Genomic DNA, 22207 nt, shown 5'->3' with positions numbered 1-22207 from the left:
AGCATGTTGGGCTGAGTGCTTCTTGTGCTGCCATCTCCCTGCCTCCCTCTTCCATTTTTAAGGACCCTTGTCATTACATTGCACCCACATGGGTAATCTAGGGTATTCTTCCCATCTCAAGATCGACTGATTAGCAACTTAAATTGCTCTTCTAGCTTTAACTCCCTTTTGCCTTGTGACTTAACATATTTACATGTTCAGGTTTTAGTGTGTGGGCCTCTTTGAGGGACCATCGTACCACTTCGCATTGGTAATTAGCCTGCAATTTTAAGCAACTGCCACCAGGGGGCAAAAGTGAATTCATTTTAGCTTTGCTATCCAAATAGTCAAGCTCCCTACAGGCAGGGCGAACAGAAAAAACTTAGCCCGACATTTCCACTCGGTTATGCTTTTATTTTCCCCAGTAAAAAAGTAGAACTTTATTTTTGGACATAGAGTCTCACTCCGTTGCCCAGGCTGGGTGCAATGGCGCGATTTCTGCTCACGGCAACCTCTGCCGCCTCCCGAGTCAAGCAATTCTCAAGCCTCGGCCTCCCGAGTAGCTGGGATTACAGGCACACACCACCACGCCCAGCCAATTTTTTGTATTTTTAGTATAGAAGGGGTTTTGCCATGTTGCCCAGACAGGTCTCAAACTCCTGAGCTCAGGCAATCCACCCGCTTCTGCCTCCCAAAGTACTAGGATTACAGGCATCAACCACCGCGCCCAACAAAAAGTAGAACTTTATTAAAGCAACAACACATGCAATGTTATTTTGTGTTATGCACAATGTCCACCAGTGAGAAGCTCAGCATTACAAAATGCATTCAGGTGCAACCTAAGAAGGTGAAAAGCCTGGGAAGCTTGGGGCAGGAAGGGATCTAGGAAACAAGGAAAAGCATGGTTGGGTTACTGGAGCTTCAGCTCTCGCCCCTGTCCAGCTTCTGAGACCCCAGCATGGCCCTTCCTGTCTTGATGCCTCAATTTCCCCATCTTAAGAAAGGAAAGTGGGTCACAATGGCTTCCTCTGGGGGAGGTTCTAGGGCCAAGCTGGAGACTAGCCCCATCCCCTGCCTCTCCACCCACCTGCTCTGTGAGGTCACAATGCCAACTGCTCCACTGATCCTGGCAGATTCCACTTGGCACTTTTCAGGGGACATTCAGAGGCATCAGCCACTTCCTCCTCACCAGCTCCCAGAGATCCCCGCCTCCATCCCCAATCCTAAAGAAGGAAATCGATGCCACGGTCCTCAAGGAGCCCTGGGGACCCAGGCGCCCTACTCGAAGATGTGGCCCACAATCCCAGACCCCGGAGGTGAGGATGGCAGCCCCTCCCTTTTCCCAGCCCTTTACAGTTTACAAAATGCTGCCCCTCCACCCTGTCCTTGGAGGTGAGTGGCATTGTCAACTGTACTGTACAGAGACAGCCACCAAGACCAGAGAGGTTTGGCAGTGGTATTCCCAAAGTCTCCCAGCCAGGAAGTGGTGAAGCAGCCATCCTTCCAGCACGCATTTATTGAGCATCTACTGTGTGCCGGGAAATGCACAGAGGACGGGGAACACGGTGTGGCACCAGTCTGATGTGCTCCGTTCCCTCATGGAGCTCACAGTCTAGTGCAGGAGACTGGTATGAAACAAGGAAACAAGTATTTCGCCATGTTTATCTGTCAGAAAGCCTCTGAATGCAGGTGACAGAAATTCCAACTTAGAATGATGCCTATCTCTGGGCACCCAAATCTGGGTGTATATCCCAAGAGAGTATACCAAACAATCCCCAAGGGTGAGAAAAGAAATAACCAGGCTAGAATGTATGTCTTTCATCCTCTTTTAATTTATATTATTCAGGAATGTTATCATAAATCTGTACATTTGGGAAGGGTAAACAATGTATTAGTACAATTGGGTGTATATATAATTTATTAATAAACCAATATAAATACTCTGAGGTGGTATAAACAAAAATGTTTAAAGACCTTTGACTTAAGAAATAAGGGAAAATTTTAAATCTCACATATCAAGCGGTCCCAAGGTGCAGGGGGCTCCGGAGTGTGTTAATTCCTCAGTTCTGCCACCCAAGACCCAGGTTCCTGTCATCATTCTGCTCTTTTAGCCCCGTCTCGTGGTCACAAGATGGCCACCACAGTTTCAGGTGTCACGCAGAAATGTGGCGTCTAGGGGAAGGAGAATAAGCATCGTTTTCTGTGGGTCTCATTTAGCTAATCCTAAACCTAACTTTTCCCCCAAGTCCCTTACCTCATAACCACCCCCCTACCTCACCCTACCTCACCCCTGCAGACTTCCTCACCCTTGAACCAATCACAGCACAGGGAATGGGAGCACGACAGCAGGCTTCGACCAATCAAAATGGCCTAAAATCACATGGGGTAGGAGCAGACAAAGGAACAAAACCAAGCTTCTGCCAACCTCGGGGACATGGTGACAACCGCCTGTGACTGCCACAGCAACCTGGGTCTTTTCCTTGATGGATACCTGGATTTCGGGTCAGCCAGACCTGGGTCTGTCCCTGAATCACAGGCTGGTGGTGTTGGGAAACCTTCTCTGTACCTCAGTTTCCCAATCTGGAACGTGGTATGCACATTCCAAGGACACTATGTTCCTCATAATTGTAAAATGCGACTATGAATCTTATCATCCCCAGGATTGCCCAGCGAGGCCGGAACACCAGCAGGATGGCAGAGGACACCTCCCCAAACATGAGTGAGCAAGGACAGGTGCCCTGGTATTTTCATGGGCAGCTGAGGGGCTGAGGCTCAGGGATGTCAAACGGGCAACCTGGGGCTACCCAGCAAGGGGCAGGGGCAGGGATGTTCGCACCAAGCTCTGGGTGCTCCCTAGGTCTCTGCAAGCACCAAATCAAGAGGCTGGCAGTGACATGACAGTCCTGTGCTCTCTGCAGATGACAACATCCTGTTGCCTGTCCGCAACAATGACCAAGCCCTAGGCCTGACTCAGTGCGTGCTGGGATGTGTGTGTACGTATATACTGAATAATCACCTTCGTCATCAATATGGGTCTGGGGAGAGGGTCCAGCCTCGGCCCAGGCTGACCTGGGGGTGGCAATGCCTGCCCTGGACTGCAGGGGTGGTGGGGAGCTGCAGGTTGAACTCTGGAGTTCTACCCATTGGAGGTATCATTCCTGCCAAAGTCTTTGGTGGCTGGAGAGGGGAACTGGGAGGGAGACTTGCTGTCTGGAGGAGGAGTTAACTGCCAACCCTCCTCTACCACCAGTCTGGCTGCTGGTTTCACCCATCCATCCACCTGTTGAGTTCATCAGTTCTCCCAGACCTTATTTCATAGGTACATCCATCCAGTCATCCCTCTTTCTGTTCATCCACCCATCCTTTCAGTCTCCCATTCTCTCATCTATCTCCTGATTCATCCACCTTCCAAGCCAGACAGCCGTTCCCTTCTTCCTTCTTCCATCCACCCCTGTGTCCTCTCACCTTCCTGTCAATTCTGAGTCCCCTACTTTTTGCCTAGCTCCATAGTGGGCATTCTGGGATGAACCAGACAAGGCCCCAGCTCTTGCCAAGCTCCCAGTGTCTAGAAATGGGCATTGTTACATTCCAGGCCTTTTGTGCTCCTGAGTCACGATTAAGTGTTTATTGGCCAAGCGCAGTGGCTCATGCCTGTAATCCCAGCACTTTGGGAGGCCAAGGCGGGCAGATCACGAGGTCAGGAGTTTGAGACCAACCTGGCCAATACAGTGAAACCCCACAAAAATTAGCCGGGCGTGGTGGCACGCACTTGTAGTCCCAGCTACTCAGGAGGCTGAGGCAAGAGAATCGCTTGAACTTGGGAGGCGGAGGTTGCAGTGAGCCGAGGTCATGCCACTGCACTCCAGCCTGGGTGACAGAGTGAGACTCTGTCAAAAAGGAAAGAAGGAAGGGAGGGAGGGAGGGAGGAAAAGAAAGAAAGAAAAGAAAAGAAAGAAAGAAAGAGAAAGAAAGAAAGGAGAGAAAGAAGAAAAAAGAAAGAAAGGAAGGAAGGAAGGAAGAAAATGTCTGTTAACTGCCAGTGGCAAGCAGTGCCCACCTGTAGTGACCTGTACTCACTCCAGGCTAGTGCGTACCCATAAGCAGAGCCTGGTTCTGTCCCAGGCTCGGCCCACAAGTCGAGAGGGTCTCCCAGCTCCAGGGCCTCCCCCAGCCCCAGAAAGGTCAGCAGGTCCTTGCAGTGGGACAAAGATGAGGGTGTAGTGAGTCACTGCTTTTCTGTCTCCCGTGCAGCCTGGTTCACCTGTTTTGCCTGCTTCCTGAGAACTCAGGCCCAGCAGGTTCTGTTTAACACGTGCAGGTGAGCAGGGAAGGCAGGGGGGAGGGTGGATGGGGAGTGGGAAATGGCAGCTGGGGACCATAACAGCCCCTCCATCAGTTTGTCTCTCCCCTTGGTAGCCAGACCAGAAAAGCTATCCCAAACCTGGCTTTTATCAAACACTCCCACCCCAGAACCCACTGTGGCCCCCCATTGCTCCAGCCCCTCAGCCTGCAGTGTCCTGGAATCCTGTCCCACCCTTCCTTTCCAAGGTGCTCTCACTTGGCTTCCTGCCAGGGACCCATTGGGCCAGCAAGGCCAGGGTTCTCACTCCCTGGGCACACCATTCCTATTCCTATTCCCACCTCCACACATTTGCACGTGCTGTTAACTTTTTTTTTTTTTTTTTTTTTTAGACAGTGTTTCACTCTACCGCCAGGGCTGGAGTGCGGTGGTGCCATCACGGCTCACTGCAGCCTCTACTTTTCGAACTCAAGCAATCGTCCCACTTCAGCCTCCCAAGTAGCTGGGACTACAGGCACACACCACCACGTCTGGCTAATTTTTGTATTTTTTGTAGAGACAGAGTTTCACCATGTTGTCCAGGCTGGTCTCAAACTCCAGTGATCCTCCCACCTCAGCCTTCCGAAGTGCTGGGATTACAGGCATGAGCCACCGCACCCAGCCCAGCACATGCTGTTCTTCCTGCCTGGAGGGCCTGCCCCATTCTTTCCTTCCCTTTTCCTTTGCTGTCCTTGGAAATTCTTCCAAACTCCAGCAGAGATATCCACCTCATTCATTCATTCATTTGAAGTTTAAATTTTAAATGTTTTCTTAACATCTATTCTGAGCCTAGCTCAGCCCTGCCACTCATGAGCTCCCAGTCAGGTGGGAAAGGCAGGCACCAAAACATTGCCAAGTTCACAGGGTTGGGAGCATTGCCTGTGGAGGTCTTTGGAGGAGGGGACATTTGAGCTGAATCCTGAAGGACACGTTTACCAGGGAGAGAAGAAGGGATAGGGCAAACAGCATGCCTACGGAGAAAGAGAGTGACGAGGAGGAGGGTGAACACTTGGCAGGGCCTTGCCCACCTGATCTTGACCACCACTCCCTGCCTTCCAGATGCAAGCTGCTGTGCCAGAAGCTCATGGAGAAGACAGGCATTCTGCTCCTCTGTGCTTTCGGTGTGTCCCAGGGCCCTGCCCAGTCCCAGGTCGAGGTATCCCTGGGCCCTGGCACTGATTATAGGACACTGGGCAAGACACTGCACCGCCACGTGACTCAGTTTCCCCATCTGCCTGATGGGTGTTGCTGTGAGAATTATGAAATGAAATGATGACCATGAAAATATTGTAGAAGCCAAGAAATGCTTCAGAAGTTATAAAGCTCTCCCCAAACCGTGTTATGAACATTGTTACTTCCGCTTTCTGGGTTTCCATGGCTTCTTTCCAGCCACCACCCCCACCTCGCACAACACAGCTTAGCTTTCCCAAGCAAAGGAATCTTCTCCCTCCACTGACATATACTGGCTTTGGAGTGGAGGCTGGGGGTGGGGTAGGGAGGGAGAATCAGCTCCCCATGGGAAAATAGACAGTGAATCCTAGAGAACCGTCCCACTTTAAAATCCAACAACTAGGACTTCGATAAATAACACCTTTGTTGTTGTTGAGACAGAGTCTCACTCTGTTGCCAAGCTGGAGTGCAGTGGCGCAACCTCGGCTCACTGCAACCTCCGCCTCCCGGGTTCAAGCAATTCTCTGCCTCAGTCTCCCGAGTAGCTGGGACTACAGGCGCGTGCCACCACGCCCTGGTAATTTTTGTATTTTTAGTAGGGATGGGGTTTCATCATCTTGGCCAGGCTGGTCTTGAACTCCTGACCTCATGATCCACCCACCTTGGCCTCCCAAAGTGCTGGGATTACAGACGTGAGCCATCGCGCCCAGCCTAAATAACACCTTTATTGTGACGCTATTAGAAATGGGTTTCTTAATTTTGTTTTCAGGTTATCTATTGCTAGTATATAGAAATACAGCTGACTTTTTGTACCTTGATCTTGTATCCTGCAACCTTGCTGAACCCGATTTTTAGTTATAACACAAGGCAAGACACCTAACCTTGGATCCCTTAGAATTCTAATGCAAGATCATGTCATTTGCAAATAGTGGTAGTTTAACTCTTTTCTGCATGATAATCTGGACGACCTTTACTTCTTTTTTGTTTTTTAAGACAGGGTCTGTCTCTGTCACTTAGGCTGGAGTGCAGTGGTGCAATCATAGCTCACTGCAGCCTCGAACTCCTGAGTTCAAGTGATCCTCCCACATCAGCCTCCTGAGTAGCTAGGACTATAAGCGTGCACCATCACCCCCAGCTAATTTTTTAATTTTTGTTTAAATTTTTTTTTTTTTTTTTTGGAGAGATTGAGTCTTGTTGTGTTGCCCGGTTTGGTCTAGAACTCCCAGCCTCAAACCATCGTATCTCAGCCTCCCAAAGTGCTAGGATTACAGGTGTGAGACACCACGCCTGGCCTACTTCTTTTTCTTGACTAACTGGCCTGGCTAGAACCTCCAGTACCATGTTAAATAGAACTAGCAAGCGTCCCTGTCTCATCCCTGATCTTAGGGGAAAAGCGCCCAGTCTTTCACCATTAAATAGGATGTGAGCTGTGAGCTCTTCATGGATGGTCTTTATCATGGTGAGGAGTTTCCCTTCTATTCCTAGTTCGTTGAGGGTTTTATCAAGAACAATAAATAAATTTTAAAGGCTGTTTTTGTTTTTTGGTTTTTGGGGTTTTTTGAGACAGAGTCTGTGTCGCCCAGGCTGGAATGCAGCAGCATGATCTCGGCTCACTGCAACCTCTGCCTCCCGGGTTCAAGCGATTCTGCTGCCTCAGTAAAAGCTGTTTTTTAGACAGGGTCTCAACTCTGTTGCCCAGGCTGGAGTGCAGTGGATCACAGCTCACTGCAGCCTCGACTTCCTGGCACAAGTGATCCTCCCACTTCGGCCTCCGGGTAGCTGGGACTACAGATGTGCACCACACCTGGCTAATTTTTGTTTTGTTTTTTTTTTTTTGTAGAGATGGGGTTTCACCACATTGGCCAGACTGGTCTTGAACTCCTGGGCTCAAGTGATCTGCCTGCCTCGGCCTTCCAAAGTGCTGGGATTATGGGCGTGAGCCACCACACCCGGCCAAGACTTTTAAATAATGGCTTGAATGGTGGCTTTTCAGCCAGCATGGAGATCATAAAATGCAGAGCGCCTTCTTCTCTTTGCCAGTTATCCCCAGTAGAGTTGGAACAGGGAAGGGGGAGCCACAGATGATTTGGTTTATGTGCCATGTATTACACATTTGATATCATCTGATCATGAAGTGGATATTATTGTTATTCTTATTTTACAGAGGAGGGAACAGAGGCATAGAGCATTAAGTAATTCCCCCAGTGTTGCACAATGCTGGCAAGTGGCATAGCTGGGATTTGAACCCAGATGTCCTAACTCCAGCACCTAGGCTCTTCATCTTGCATGTTAAATGGCTCATTCTTATTCTCATGGCCTCACAGGATTCTGGATGTTTTCTATTCACTTACCATCGAAAATGAAAGTCTGGCAGGTGAGTGTGCACCCTCCTCAGGCCCCACGGCTGACAGATCTCACCTTAACCAGTCAATATCACCTCCACAGCTCCATTCATTCTCACCAAATCGGGCCCCTCATCAGTTCCTGACTTGACCCAGATCCAAATCTCACCCTTCATCGTACCACCCACCTAGAACCCATCTCTCTGCCAGAGGTGACTTTCAAAGATTGGATGTGATAGTCCCTCCTCCAAGATGGCTCTCCTGTATTGACTCTCAGAGATGACCCATCTCTCCTTTCTCAAGGCCCCACTTAAAGTGGGGTGGTGATAACAGGGAACACATTTCTGTACTTAAGGCAGCTTGTCCTTCTGCTTAACAGCAATGATACTCATTTGCTTTCAGGTTTCTGAGGAGGAAGGAGGAGGAAATAAGTAGCGAAACTCCCTACATGAGGTCTGCAAAAAGTCTCAGAGGACCTCAGAAAGGGAATCTGAAAGGCCTGTCCCTCCCTCTCCTCTTTTCCTCCTTATGAACCCCTTCATATCCATCAAGGTCCATCAAGGTCCAGCTAAAATATCACCTCCTCTAGAAACACCCAGGCAGAAGTTGTCACATTCCTCTTTCCTCCTATAATTTTCTGTGGTCATGACTGTCTCTCCAACTGTACTGGCAGCTTCTTGAAGGAAGGAGCCAGGTCCTATTCACCCCAGCAATGTTTAGTTTGGTGCCAGCAACAGGGTTGCCACTATCAATGTTGGATGACTGGATGGCCAGATGGGAGTGTGCATGGAGAGAGAATGGATGGGAGGATGGACAGATGGAAGGTTGGATTTGATGGATGTAGGACTAGGGGAAAGAGATAGGAGGCTAGGTGAATACATGAATAGGTGAATAGTTGGATGAAATGATGGGTGGATGCAAGAGCAGATGGGATAGATGAGTGAGTGGGTGGGTGGGTTGGTGGATAGATGGATGAATGAAAGAGTGGGTAGATGGGTTAGGGTATATGGATTGGAGTGTAAATAGATGGGGGAAGTTGGGGAGTTGGAAGAACAGATGGATAAGGGAGGGTGGGTGGGTATAAGGGTGGATGGATGAAGGTGTGGATGGATGGATAAAAGTCTGGATGGATGAATAAAAAGGGCAGTAAATTAGAGTTTGGAGAAATGATAGGTGGGTAGACGGGTGGAAGAGTCAACAGGAAAGTGGATGAATGTATGGGTTTATAATTGTGGGAGAATAGATGGATGAAGTTCTCCTGGGGCCAGATTAAGCCATCTGAAGGAGACCCCTTACTTTTCTCAATACTCCACCAGGATGACAGCATAAATGGTCCACTGCAGAGCTTGAGGTAAGAGGAATCTTCTGGGTAACCATATTATTACCTAAAAAGCAGAGCTATAGCCAGAATCTGGGGTGTATTGGCTACAAATACAGGCTCTGCAGTCAGATCAACCTGGGTTTAAATCCTAACTCCCATGCCTTCTACATGGCTGACCTTAGGCAAGTCACCTCTTCTCTCTGGGCCTTTGACTCCTCATTTATGAGATGAAGCATAACACCCATCTTGCTCTTGGCAATTAAGGGTGCTAAAGAAGATGCAAAGTGTCTTGAATAGCTCCTGACCCATAGTCAGTGCTCAGCAAATGGTAGCTGAGAAGAAATTTTAACCAAGACACCACCTGATGGCAGCATCCTTAATTGCAGACAAAATACTCAGGAATATTTGGAAGGAATGAGCTGGGCATAAAGATATTCCAAGCAGAAAGAAGAGAATGAGTAATGTTTTAGAGATAATAACCTGATGGATGGGTCCAGGGATGGGCCCAAGAGATTAGGAAAATCTGAAACTCATTCTTTGAGAGCCAACTAGCAAAGGGAAAATCTGAGGGTAACAACGCATCACAAATCAACCTGTTCTTGTTATCACTCTTTCCTGATAAGGTTGTACCAGGAGAAGGTGCGACATCACAGTGGGGAAATCCAGGACCTCCGAGGTAGCATGAACCAGCTCATTGCCAAGCTCCAGGAGATGGAAGCCATGTCCGATGAGGTGAGACGCTGGCCATTCTGCCCCAAACATCTAATTTCTCTTTGTTTGATGTCCTGTTTCCTATACCTCAAGTCTTCTTTCTTGGTTTTATCTCTCATTTTGAGGGAGCACATCCCCCAGTGACTTTCAGGAAAACAGTGAAAGAAGTATATTTTTAGTGCTTGTATGTTTAAAAACATCTTTTTCTATCCTTGTACTTGGTTGATAGTTTGGCTGGGTACAGAATTCTAAATATGAAATAGTTTCTCCTGAGAATGTTGAAGGAAGCCCACCACTCTATTATAGTTTATACTGTTGCTAATGAGAAGTCTAATGGCACTCTTATTATTGATCCTTTGAGCATGATCTATTTTTTATCCCTGGGAGCTTGTAGAAAAATCTTTTTGTCTCTAATGTTCCTCATATAACCTGGTTTGGGGTTTGCCGAGCTTATTAAATCTGTGGGTTGATATTTTTCAATAGTTTTGGGAAACTTTTACCTTTTATCTCTTAAAATATTTCTTCTTTCCATTATCTGTCTCCTTTCCTTGGATTCTGATTACACCTATGCTAGGCCTATGCTTTAAAAGCCTTTAGAGTGCTTTATGTGATTCCTACGCTATTACCTGGTTTGTTTTTTCATTCTTTTTCTGTTATGTGCTTATGTTTTGATATTTTCCTATTAACCTTTCTTCAGGTTTACTAATAATCTTGCATCATTCTGTCTCTCCAATTTATTATTAAATCCATGCATTTAGTTCTTTTTTTTTTTTTTTTTAATGGAGTCTCCCTCTGTCGCCCAGGCAGCTCACTGCAACCTCCGCCTCCTGGGTTCAAGCGAATCCTACACCTCGGCCTCCTGAGTAGCTGGGATTGCAGGTGCACATTACCACGCTCAGCTAATTTTTGTATTTTTAGTGGAGACAGGGTTTCACCATGTCGACTTGGCTGGTCTTGAACTCCTGACCTCAAGTGATCCACCTGCCTCAGCCTCCTAAAGTGCTAAGATTACAGGCGTGAGCCACTGCATCCAGCCTTAGTTCTTAATTTCAGATACTGCATTGTTTAGTTCTAGGATATACATTTGATTTTTTTCACAGACTTTAATTCTGTGGTGAAATTCCCCAACATTTCACCTATGTTGTCCATCTTTTCCTTTATTTTAATTAACACATTAGCAACAGTTATTTTAAAAATCCTTGTCTGCTAACTCCAATGTCTGGATCATCTGTGGCCTCCCTCTGTTTTCTGCTTTTTATCTTGGGTATCAATGATGTGGTCTTGCCTCTTCAAGTCTAGTAACTTTTAGTGGTTTCTCAACATTGTATACAAAAGAACTGTAGCTGTTCCAAATAATTATAATTCCACTAGAGAAAGTTCCCCTTTTCTTTATAAGGAGGATGAAATAGACTGGTCACTTCTATCTAGACATGCACTAAGCTAGTTCAGACAGACCTGGATCACAATTTTTAAAAAATTTATCCAGAGGTTTTAAGCTTAACTCTTTAGACTCCTTCCCATGCAGCTTCAAAAATTTGACAACTGTCTTAGTGGCAGACTTACCGTATGTTTGAGGCCTCACAAGTCTCCAAATGTGTCTCTCACCCCTGCATGAACACAAAAATCTCTGGGCCTGGTGGCAGCCTTCTCCGCCAGGAGCAAACTTGGATTCCTGGGTTCTAATTGTGCCCAGGATTGGTTTAGTGCCCCCAGGTGAAGTGCAGCTGAAGCACAGTATTGACTCATCACCACCCCTTCTAGGGTAATGGATCTCAAAGTACGGCCCACGGCCCACGTGCCTGCATCATCAGTATCACCTGGGAAAATGTTAACAATTCGAATTAATAGGCCTCACTCAGACCTTCTGAATCAGAGGCTCTGAAGATGCAAACCAATCATCTGTGTTCCAGCAAGCCTTCCAGGTGGTTCTGACATATACCAGAGAGAATCACTGTTCTAAGGCCTTGATCTCTTGCTTGTTGTGTTTTGCGGTGCCCTCCCTCAAAGGGACTTCGTTTCCTAAGCACTGTGAAGATATGAAGTTTTATTCTGCTTTTCAGAAATGTTTGAAGTGGCCTATAGCCTCCTATAGTCTTGAAATTCAGTTAATACCTTGTGAAGAAAAGTGGCCATATTTGAGGCTCCTCAAGTCCCCAGTTTTGTTACTTTAGCTCTTTGTCACCATTAAGAACTTTGCTTCCTTCTCTTTCACCGGTAGCAGCAGCCCATTGTCTGGCCTAAGCCCAGATCCTTAGCCCATGCCTAGAATCGTCAAATACTCCCAGAGATTTAAAACAAACGGACAAAAAATGCCAGCACATCTCAGAATGGTTTTCTGCTCTGCAGAATTTTAGTTCATCTGGTCCTTGTTGCTTCCACAGATGTGCCTATGGGCTGGCCACCCTTTGGAATCCATCAATCTGGAAACTCCTGGCCTTTGGGCCTAAGAAATGTTATTTATTCATGTGACTAAATTGGTGATTTCCCACAGCAGCATTTGCTCTATTCTTATTTTTGAAGCTCCTGTTGTTTGAATGTCTGCTCCTGAACAATTATAATTTTTTTTCATATCATTGGGTGAACATATATACTTATTGATCTTGGCGGTAGATATAACTAGGAGTGGAATTGCTGGATCATGAGGTATGAGTGTGTTCATGTTATTAGATGCTGCCAAATAGTTTTTCAATTTATGCTCCCATGAAAAATATATGCAAATTCCAGTTGTCCCACATTCTCACCAGCAATTGGTGTCATATGTCTTTTTTACTTTATTCTGCAGGGTGAGAAGTGGTATCTCACTATGGCTTTAATTTGCATTTCTGGTTGTTAATAATGTGGAGTGTCTTTTCATGTATCCAGCGGCCATTTGGATTTTGTCTGTTGCCTTTTGGGGGAGAGTGCCATTTCTTATTGATATGTCGGAGTTCTTCTGTGTTCTGGGTAAACATATTTTATTGGATGTACATATTGCAAATATCTTCTCCCAGGCTATAGCGTGGCTTTTCACTCTCAATGGTGATGAAAAAAAAATGTCTAATTTTAATTAAGTCCAGTGTATCTATGTTTTTTGTGCAGTGCTTTGGGTATCCTATTTAAGAAACCTTCACCTGTCCCAACAGAGCCCTTCTGTTTTACCCTCTCCAGAGAATAACTTCTAGTCTTCTACTGGGGAACAGAGAAGTCCACTCAGCTTCTCAGAGTGAGAGGGAGTCCCCAGGGAATATGCAGATTCCTCTTAACTGTCTTAACACCCAATTCTCTACCCCAATTTCAGGGGCACCTAAGGTCACCAATCCTGAGCTTTTTGAGGATGGCCAGTTTCGGATTCAGATTTCTCATTTCTGCTAAATCAGTGGTTCTCAATTGGGGATTATTTTGCCCCCTGGGGAACATCCAGCAATGTCTGGAGATATATTTGGTTGTTACAATGTGAGGAGGAGACGCTACTGGCATCTAGTGGGTAGCCAGGGATGCTGCTAAACATCCTACAAGGTGTAGGACAACTTCCAGAATATTGCTGCTGTCTCCAGGGCCACTGCTGGGACACATTGTGCCTTTTTGCAGACTGGGAAAAGCTATCTGTGCTGGGCAGATGAATTTGCAAAATGCACCTTCCTCCAAATCAAAGAATAGGTGAAGAGCTGGGTTTCAGCACCCACACAGGGCCCCTCAACTGGGAACCTTTCTGCTGTGCACAACGTGCACAACCATACGCAGCAGCCTGGTTTTCTCCTCTCCTGTGCTTCCTGTTCATATGGGTTTGGGTCTTTTCAAATCCCTTTACTGAAGCTGTAATGGAGTGTTGGGAGAAACTAAAATTACATGATGTCTTCGATCCATCAACTTTACCTAGAAGTTGAATTTTTAAAAGAGTTCACAAAGATAAATTCCATTGTGCAAGATTCAGCAAAATTTGCTAAAACTCATCTTTATCTTTTATTGTCCCAAAGTCCTAGGTCTCCAGTGCCCCTGAATCTCCCCTCTAAGCTCTGTTCAGACAGACCCAGGAGGAGAGACCGTGTCAGTCACTCACTGTCAAGTGAGGCTCTTGGCAGGTGTTTCCTCTGCAGTGGGGAGGGAAGCCCCGCTATGACTTACAAAGGCAGTAAGGTATAGTGATTATAAGGACTGGCTCTAGAGTCAGGCTGTTAGGCTTTGAATTTTATCCCCACCACCTATAAGCTGTGTGACTCTGGTCAATTTACTTACCGTCTTTGTGCCTCAGTTTCTTCATCTAGAAGATGAGTTGTAAGGATTAAACATGGTAATTCATGTAAACTTGGACTAATGTCTGTCCTATGGTGAGTGCTCCCTAAATGTATGTTGCCTTTAAACAAAGGCAGAATCCAAAGGCATGCACTAATCACTGTGCAATCATTAAGTGCCTACTGCGTGCTGGGAATCCAGGATCGGGGATCAACTAGAGCTCGTCCTTGCCCTCAAGGCAGTTCCAGCACCTGTGGATCCCAGAGAAGAAGACTGCACTCAGCCTTGGGGCAGAGAAAGAGTGGGGGCCATCGGGGAAATTCCTTGGGGTTGGCGACCCAGTTTTGAAAAGTAATAGGTGAGATTATTGTCCCCAGTCAACGAGGGGAGGAGTTGGGGATTTTTTTGCCTTTTGGAGCTGTGTAACCTCAGGCAGGTCATCAACCTCCCTGAGCCTCCAGTTTGCACATCAACAAAATAGAATCATAATCACTGCCTTGTAACACCCTGGCTATTGTTCTAGTTACCATTGCCACATAGCAAACCATCCCAAAACTTAGTGGTGTGAAACAACCACTTGTGCTCAGAGATTCTGTGGGTTAGGAATTCAGACAGGACACAGTGGAGATGGCTTGTCTGTGTTCCATGGTATCTGGGGCCTCAGCTGGGAAGACTTGAAGGCTGGAGGTGACTCTACGTCTGGGGCTGGAATCATCTGGATTCACTCACGTGACTGGAGATTGATGCTGGCTATCAACTGGGACTCAGTTAGGGCTGTTGATCAAAGCACCCATCTGTGGCCTCTCCGTGTGGCCTGGGCTTCCTCTCAACATGGCAGCTGGCCTCCAGGAGTGGCTGTCCCCAGAGAACCAGGCAGTGCTGTATCATTTTTTAGGACTTAGCCCTAGAAGTCACACAGCATCACTTCTGCCAAGTCATTAGCCCAGACTGGTGGGAAGGGAGCTTAGACCCCAACTCTCAGTGGGAGGTCACAGTGAAAGAAGAGCCTGGAATGGGAGACCTTGTTGCAGCCATTTTTGGAATACAGAATCTTCCACCACTGTGAAGAGTCTAATAAAAAGAACAGCTGGTATTTATTGTGCACCTACTGTGCTAAGTGCTTTGCCACCCGCATCTGGCAGCAGAGTGGAGCGGTTAAGGGCCTGAACTCTGGAACCACAGTGATCGCTCTGCCTCATACCAGCTGGGTGATCTTGAACAAGCTACACCTTTGTGCCTCAGTATTCTCATCTTTAATACAAGGATGATAATAGTGCATACTTCTTAGGGGTGCTGGGAGGGGATAGGGTGAGCATATGTGAAGCCAAGGATAGCCCTGGCACATAGTAGGGGCTTTACAGATCCACAGTGGGAGGTAGACACGATTATTGTCCCCGTCTTACAGGTGAGAAAATCGAGACTCAGAGGGGCAGTAAGTTGCCCAAGTCCCCACAACAGTAAAGGTTGGCCTGACGTCAGAGCCCCTGCCTGAACCTCACTGAGACTCCGGGACCTCCATATGACATCTGGTCACAGTGGACTTGAAAGCACCCAGTGAACCCAGGGTGGGGTCAGGATGGCTTTGTGTCACCTGGGCTTTCACAGAGCCACAGGCTTCCATAGGCAGGGGTGGGCTGTTAGGGAGAGGACAGCGTCCTGCAGCCCCCTGTTACCTCCCGTGGACACGTGGGGATCACAGTCCGTGACAACACACCAGGGCACAACTTGTGTTTTCTGCCTTTTCAGCAAAAAATGGCCCAGAAAATAATGAAGATGATACACGGAGATTACATCGAAAAGCCAGACTTTGCCCTGAAGTCTATAGGTAGGTGACCCCCTTCCCCACCATCTGACTGCCTCAAGTGTCCTCGGAAGCTGTACACAGGGTGGGTTTCAGTTCTGGTGTGGTGCTCCCTCTGCCACTGGGAAGTTCATCCTCAGAGCTGACCTCTGCTCCAAGCTGGTTTTCTTGCTACAATTTTGTTTTCTCTCAAGGGATTCTGGGACGGGGTGGGGTATGGGGGTAGGGGTGGGGTGGGGTGGGAGGGAACAGGGGAATCCACAGGCCCTCAACATTATAGAAGATCTATAAAGACCCTACTATGTGCTTAGGCTGTTCTTGGCTTTACCTCTCCACCACCCCCACCCACCACTCTTCTCCAAACCCGATGCTGGGCACACAGGTCAGCAAGACAGAGCCATCTCCAACCCGCAGTCAAGAATCAGTGCTTCGGCCGGGTGTGGTGGCTCACGCCTGTAATCCCAGCACTTTGGGAGGCCAAGGCGGGCAGATCACGAGGTCAGGAGATCGAGACCATCCTGGCTAACACAGTGAAATCCCGTCTCTACTAAAAATACAAAAAATTAGCTGAGCGTGGTGGTGGGCGCCTGTAGTCCCAGCTACTCGGGAGGCTGAGGTAGGAGAATGGGGTAAACCCAGGAGGCAGAGCTTGCAGTGAGCCTAGATCGCGCCACAGCACTCCAGCCTGGGTGACAGAGAGAGACTGCTTCTCACAAAAAATAAAAAAAGTAAAAAAAAAAAAAAAAAAAAAAAAAGAATCAGTGCTTCAGGGCTGGGCGTGGTGGCTCACACCTATAATCCCAGCACTTTGGGAGGCCGAGGAAGGCGGATCACCTGAGGTCAGAAGTTCAAAACCAGCCTGGCCAACATGGTAAAACCCCATCTCTACTAAAAATACAAAAGTTAGCCGGGCGTGGTTGTGGGCACCTATAATCCCAGCTACTCGGGAGGCTGAGGCAGGAGAATCGTTTGAACCTGGGGGGTGGAGGTTGCGGTGAGCCAGGATCGTGCCACTGCGCTCCAGCCTGGGCAACAGAGCCAGACTCTGTCTCAATAAATAAATAAATAAATAAATAAATAAATAAATAAATAATAATCAGTGCTTCCAGAAGAATAAGGCAGGTGGCGAGGAGGGAGGGGACCTGGGCAGAGAGGCCTCCCTCTCGGGAGAACGTTTGGGCTGAGACTTGGTGAGGAGAGAAAGTATTCCAGACCAAGGGAGGCTGTGAGGAGGCCGGTGAGAGCCATTCAGGGACAGCTGCGAGGAGGCAAAGTATGGGCCGCAGGCTGCCCCCAACGCAGACCCCTACCAGGCAGCACCTCCAACGCGGGCACCCCCAGGATCAGTGAGACGCGGGGTCAGATAGTGTCAGCCCAGCCCCTGAGTGACGCTGGGCCTCACTTAGCCTCTCAGAGCTGGAATTTCCTCCTCTGCACAATGGGTGTCGGTCGTCATCACAAGACTGTTACGTGGGGAGCGCTTACCCTGTGCCAGGCACTTTGGGAAACGTGCTCTGATGACTCATCTCAGCGCCACAGCAGCCCTATGACGTGGGGACCGTTGCCACCACCATGGCTCTGCTAATAATAGCCACCATGAGAATTGCTTTAACCTGGGAGGCAGAGGTTGCAGTGAGCCAAGATCGCGCCACTGCAATCCAGCCTGGGGACTGAGCAAGACTCCATCTCAAAAAATATAAGATAAAATAAAAATTAATAGCCACCATGATTACCATTATTAACATGGCTGTAATCCCATTTCCTAGAGGAGAACAGGGCCAGTGACTCATCCAAAATGCTCGCCCGGCACATAGTCAGGGCCCATCAGTGGCGTCCCCTCCACCAGGCAGAAGCCCGGCTGCTTGGCTGAGACCCCCTTCTCCTATACAGGGGCCAGCATTGACTTTGAGCACACGTCAGCCACCTATAACCATGAGAAGGCCCACTCCTACTGGAACTGGATCCAGCTGTGGAACTACGCACAGCCCCCAGACGTGATCCTTGAGGCAGGGGGGATGGCGGGAGATGGGACAGCGGCAGGGGAGTGGTCTGGGCAGGGTTTGGGGACAGGAGCTGGCAGAAGAGGTAGGGGGTGGGAGCAAAGGGAGTGGGGGCAGGGGCGGGGTTAGAGGTAGGAGCAGGAGACAGAGCAGGGGCAAAGGCAGGGAGCAGAAGGAGGGGGCTACTGACAAGGCGGGGGCTGGGGAGAAGGCAGGGGGCAGGAGGTGAGAACAGACAGCAGGGGCTGCTGGGGCTAGGGTAGGAGCGAAACAGAGGGACAGCTTGCTTTGGCATTGCAAGGGACCCCACCACTCAGCCCTTAAGATTTGAGGGTCAGAGAAACCTCAGGACTACACTGGGCATGGGCCCATCATAGACCCATTTTGCAGAAAAGGAAACTGAGGCTCAAAGAGCCAGGTCACTTGACTGCGGCCACAGAGCTGGTCACTAGTATGTAGCAGAGCCAGAGTTCAAACCTGAGCTCTTCAGCCCTCCAGGATCCTGCCTCACAGATGAGGAAAATGAGGCCCAGAGAAGGAAACGCCTTGTCCTGGTCACAAAGCAGGTGTCTTCATTCAGTGAACACTGGCTGAGAGTGTCATCCCAGTGGCAGGCCCTGGGTGATGCCAAAAGGTCACAGGCCACTCATCCGTGGGTTCTACCTTAAGGAGCTCCAAGATCTTGGCACTCGAGGTCAAGCTGGGGCATTGACCTTGCTCAGCTTGGACAGGGCAAGGGGCTTCCTGGTGGCCGCAGCCGAGGACTAGCAGATCTGCAGGCAGACAGAACCCAGGGGCACAGGCCAAGCACAGGGCCGGGGAGTGCGGGGTGGTGCACACATCCAGGCTGGGGCGGGGGACGCGGCGGGCAGTGGCTGGGTTGCAAAGCGCTGGCTGCAGTCAGGTTTGGAGCAGTAGTGAAAAGCAGCCCAGCCAAGACTCTGCCCCTCCTGGGCCCTCTCCCAGCTCCAGCCTGACTGAGCTCTCCAGGTCCTCACATCATCAAGCCTGGCTCGCCCCTGGTCCTTTCCCGTGCTGTTCCCTTAGCTCCCTTTCCCAGCTGGCTCCTCATCTCCCCTGGCCCCAGCTCCTCAGGAGGCCTTCCCTGACACCCACAGCCCCCTGCACCCCTGGGCTAGCATTCACTGTTCAGATAAGGACTGTCCATGCCATGGCTCCAGAAGCTCAGAACCGACCAAGTAATCGCCTTTCCTGGGTGATTTCCATCAAACCTCTTTCTCTCCCTGGGCCTGTTTCCCCCTCTGTGGGGCAGGAGATCGTGGTGCTTAATGGCAAGTTACAAGGTCAGATTCCCTGGGCTGCACTTCCAGCTCTGCATGGCCCTGGACCAGTCATTGTCCTGCTCCCCCAACTCAGTTTCCTCACCTTCAAAACGGGGATAGTGATGATGCCTAAGTCACGGGGTGATTGTAAGACCATGTAAAGAATAATGGGAGGGATGAATGAGTGAATGAATGAATGAGTGAGTGAGTAAATGAATGAATGAATGGGTGCCAATGGGGAGCGGGTGGAGGCTGGGAGGTCCCAAGCAGGCCCCTCCCTTACTGCATTGAACTGAAGTAAGGCTTACCCCTGCATGGGTAGTCAGGAGAGCTTCCTGGAGGGGGTGGCACTTGAGCCAAGCTTTGGAGACAAGAAAGGACTGGCTCACCCAGGAGGGCCCAGGAAGTACAAGGGATCAAAGGTGGGATGATCCCCCTACCCACCCAGCATATCCCTTATTGTACTTGCCTCTTCTAGCCCAACGTGACACCTGGCAATTGCTGGGCCTTTGAGGGTGACCGCGGCCAGGTGACCATCCAATTGGCTCAGAAGGTTTACCTGTCCAACCTCACGCTGCAGCACATCCCCAAGACCATCTCATTGTCAGGAAGCCTGGACACCGCCCCCAAGGACTTCGTCATCTATGTGAGCACTCCCCGGCAGGGAGCTATGCTTAGCTAAAGGGACAACCTTCCAATGGTGATATTCCAGGCCTGGGGTAAACAGTGTCTGCACAACGCTTGCAGGCTGGAAGGGCTGAATGCAGCTTGGTTAAGGCTGGAAGTGGCCAGGGCTGGGGTCCAATTTCAGCCTTCAAGGGTAGGGGATAAACAGCTACTCTATTTTAAACCAAGCTTTTCAGAGCCAAGATAATCTTCAGAGACCATGGAGCCCCCATTTTGCTAAGAAGGTCCGAAGCATTATCTGAACTGTCTCGGTGAAATAAGGTCCAGAGAAGGATCAGGGAAACACCCTAATCCTACAAGTCAATGGCAGAGCTAGTCATAGACCCCCAGGCTCTGACTCCCAGGCCAGTGCTCTTTCCTATTCATTACACTGTACCACAGTGAAACGGTGCCCAAAGAGGTAGTGAGCTCCCATCCTGGGGAGTGTGCAAGTCTCCACTGGAATGGGGAGACACCCTTTGAAGGCCCTGCTTGTATCTGACACCTTCACCTTGGTTCTGTCTCCACTGGAGAGGGGAGACACCCTCTGAAGGCCCTGCTTGTATCTGACACCTTCACCTTGGTTCTGGTTCCACAGGGCATGGAGGGCTCCCCCAAGGAGGAGGTGTTCCTGGGGGCATTTCAGTTTCAGCCAGAAAACATCATCCAGATGTTCCCACTCCAGGTACCTGCGAAGAGCTGCCTGTGCTGAGCACCTGCTGAATGCACAGTGTGCAGTCTGTACCCAGGGATCCCCTCTTCATCCCCCAGTATCCCCAGGAGGTGCCCAGTCATGACTAACCTGTTTGACAGGCAAGGAAACTGAGGCTCAGAGAGTAGGAGCCGCTACCCAGGGCCAAATGGGACTCCAGGGAGATCCCACCGCCTGTGGCCATGTCCCCTTTTCCCTGATGAGCCCAGGAGCCCTCTTGCTGTGTTTCTTCCCGGGGACAGCAGATGCTGAGCAAGAGGTTCCCATTGGGCAGGGGCTGCTGGCTCCAAAGGTAGAGTCTCCATAGTGGGTGGCCCCATAATTATCACTGGATCCAACCACAGGTGGGGAAACTGAGGCCTGAAGGAGAGGGGTTTGGAGACAGAAGCAGGTCCGGAGGAGTGACCACTGGAATGGCCCTGGGGCTTGACAGGGTGAATGTTCAGGCTTGGGAATCAAACCCATACTGGCCCGAATTTCTGCCCAACCACAAATTATGTGTGAGCTTGGGCCAAGCCCTGCTTCTCTGGAGCCTCAGTTTTCCCCTTCTGTCATTCCCTGGGAGGTTGAAAACATTCAGTGAAGGCCAAGCCCGCCCCACTTTTTACACTAGATAGGGAGAGTAATAAACACAGGCTCCACCCCCTCTTGCTTGGCAAAAACGGGGAGGGGCCTCACTTACAGAACACTTACTATGTGCCAGGAGTCTGCGGATGAGCTGCCTCTGTGAATGATTCTCTTCTAGAGGCCGCCTGGCCCCAAAATCTCATTTCATGCCCATGGCAATCCTGGGAAGCAGATATTACCACTCCCATCTTACGGGCGGGGCAGGGCAGGAGTGGGAGACTGAGGCCCAGAAAGGGTGGAGGTTTGCCCAAGATCCCACAGCATTAAGGCCAGAACATTTCCTTACCCACAGCATGTCTGTCCTTCTGGCCTCAGCATCTTCAGTAAGAGCTCCTGAATATCGACTTGTTGTGAGGCCTTGGGACAGTCCATCCTCCTGTCTGGGCCTTAGTTTTCCCACCTATGAAATGGGAAACTTCCCTTCCACTCCCCACCTTTGGAAAGGCAGGGTGGGAGTCTATGGGTGAGCTGCCTCTGTGACTGATTCTCTTCCAGAACCAGCCGGCCCGGGCTTTCGGTGCGGTCAAGGTGAAGATCTCAAGCAACTGGGGGAACCCAGGCTTCACTTGCCTGTACCGCGTGCGAGTGCATGGCTCTGTGGCCCCGCCCAGAGAGCAGCCTCACCAGAACCCCTACCCTGAGAGAGATTAAAATTTATTCTTTACCCCCAGACCAAGTCTGAGCGTCTTTTGGCCCCAAAGAGAGGGAGTAGGCTAGCCTTTCACATCTGAGCATTTGATGGTTAGCAATGGTTGATCCCATTCCGGGTGCCCAGACACCTTCTCAGCAGCCCCAGGAGACCCCATTCACAGATGGGGACAGTGAAGGCTCCAAGCAGCAAACTGACTTGCTGCAGATGACAGACAACAAATGGCAGCTCCAGGATTCAAACCCAAGCAGTCTGACTCTTGCACATGAGAAGCCTTTCTTGCTTCAAGTTAAGCTCTGTCCCCAAACTACGTGTGACATCGGTCAAGACCCTACCCTCTAGGAGCCTTGGTCTTCCCAGCCATAAAATAGGGACAGGATTATGACTATTGAGTCAGA

At 49.4% G+C, this 22207-nt stretch overlaps 1 protein-coding gene across 6 annotated transcripts; it reads left to right on the top strand.

The window, feature by feature from the left end:
• The first annotated feature begins 1083 nt into the window (after nucleotides 1-1083).
• On the top strand, nucleotides 1084-21832 carry SUN5 (Sad1 and UNC84 domain containing 5). Of its 6 annotated transcripts, none has more exons than XM_016937704.3 (14): nucleotides 1125-1295; nucleotides 2640-2698; nucleotides 2898-2972; nucleotides 3230-3298; nucleotides 4231-4297; nucleotides 5378-5439; nucleotides 7813-7862; nucleotides 9147-9181; nucleotides 9775-9883; nucleotides 15818-15896; nucleotides 17763-17866; nucleotides 19634-19801; nucleotides 20420-20506; nucleotides 21656-21832. In XM_016937704.3, the coding sequence occupies exons 1-14, from the start codon at nucleotides 1219-1221 to the stop codon at nucleotides 21809-21811; spliced, it is 1197 nt and encodes a 398-aa protein (XP_016793193.2). In that variant the 5' UTR covers nucleotides 1125-1218; the 3' UTR covers nucleotides 21812-21832. The 6 variants fall into 6 exon arrangements, with proteins under 6 accessions (XP_525300.3, XP_016793193.2, XP_016793192.2 ...); XM_016937703.3 differs by having other exon boundaries at nucleotides 17763-17878; XM_525300.6 differs by lacking the exon at nucleotides 3230-3298 and having other exon boundaries at nucleotides 1084-1295; nucleotides 17763-17878.
• Nucleotides 21833-22207: the final 375 nt, after the last annotated feature.

This window comes from Pan troglodytes, chromosome 21, assembly GCF_028858775.2.
Source record: "Pan troglodytes isolate AG18354 chromosome 21, NHGRI_mPanTro3-v2.0_pri, whole genome shotgun sequence".
NCBI classification, from domain to species: domain Eukaryota; kingdom Metazoa; phylum Chordata; class Mammalia; order Primates; family Hominidae; genus Pan; species Pan troglodytes.
The sequence above is the reverse complement of the archived record's forward strand: the minus strand, read 5'-3'. Positions and strand labels throughout refer to the sequence as shown.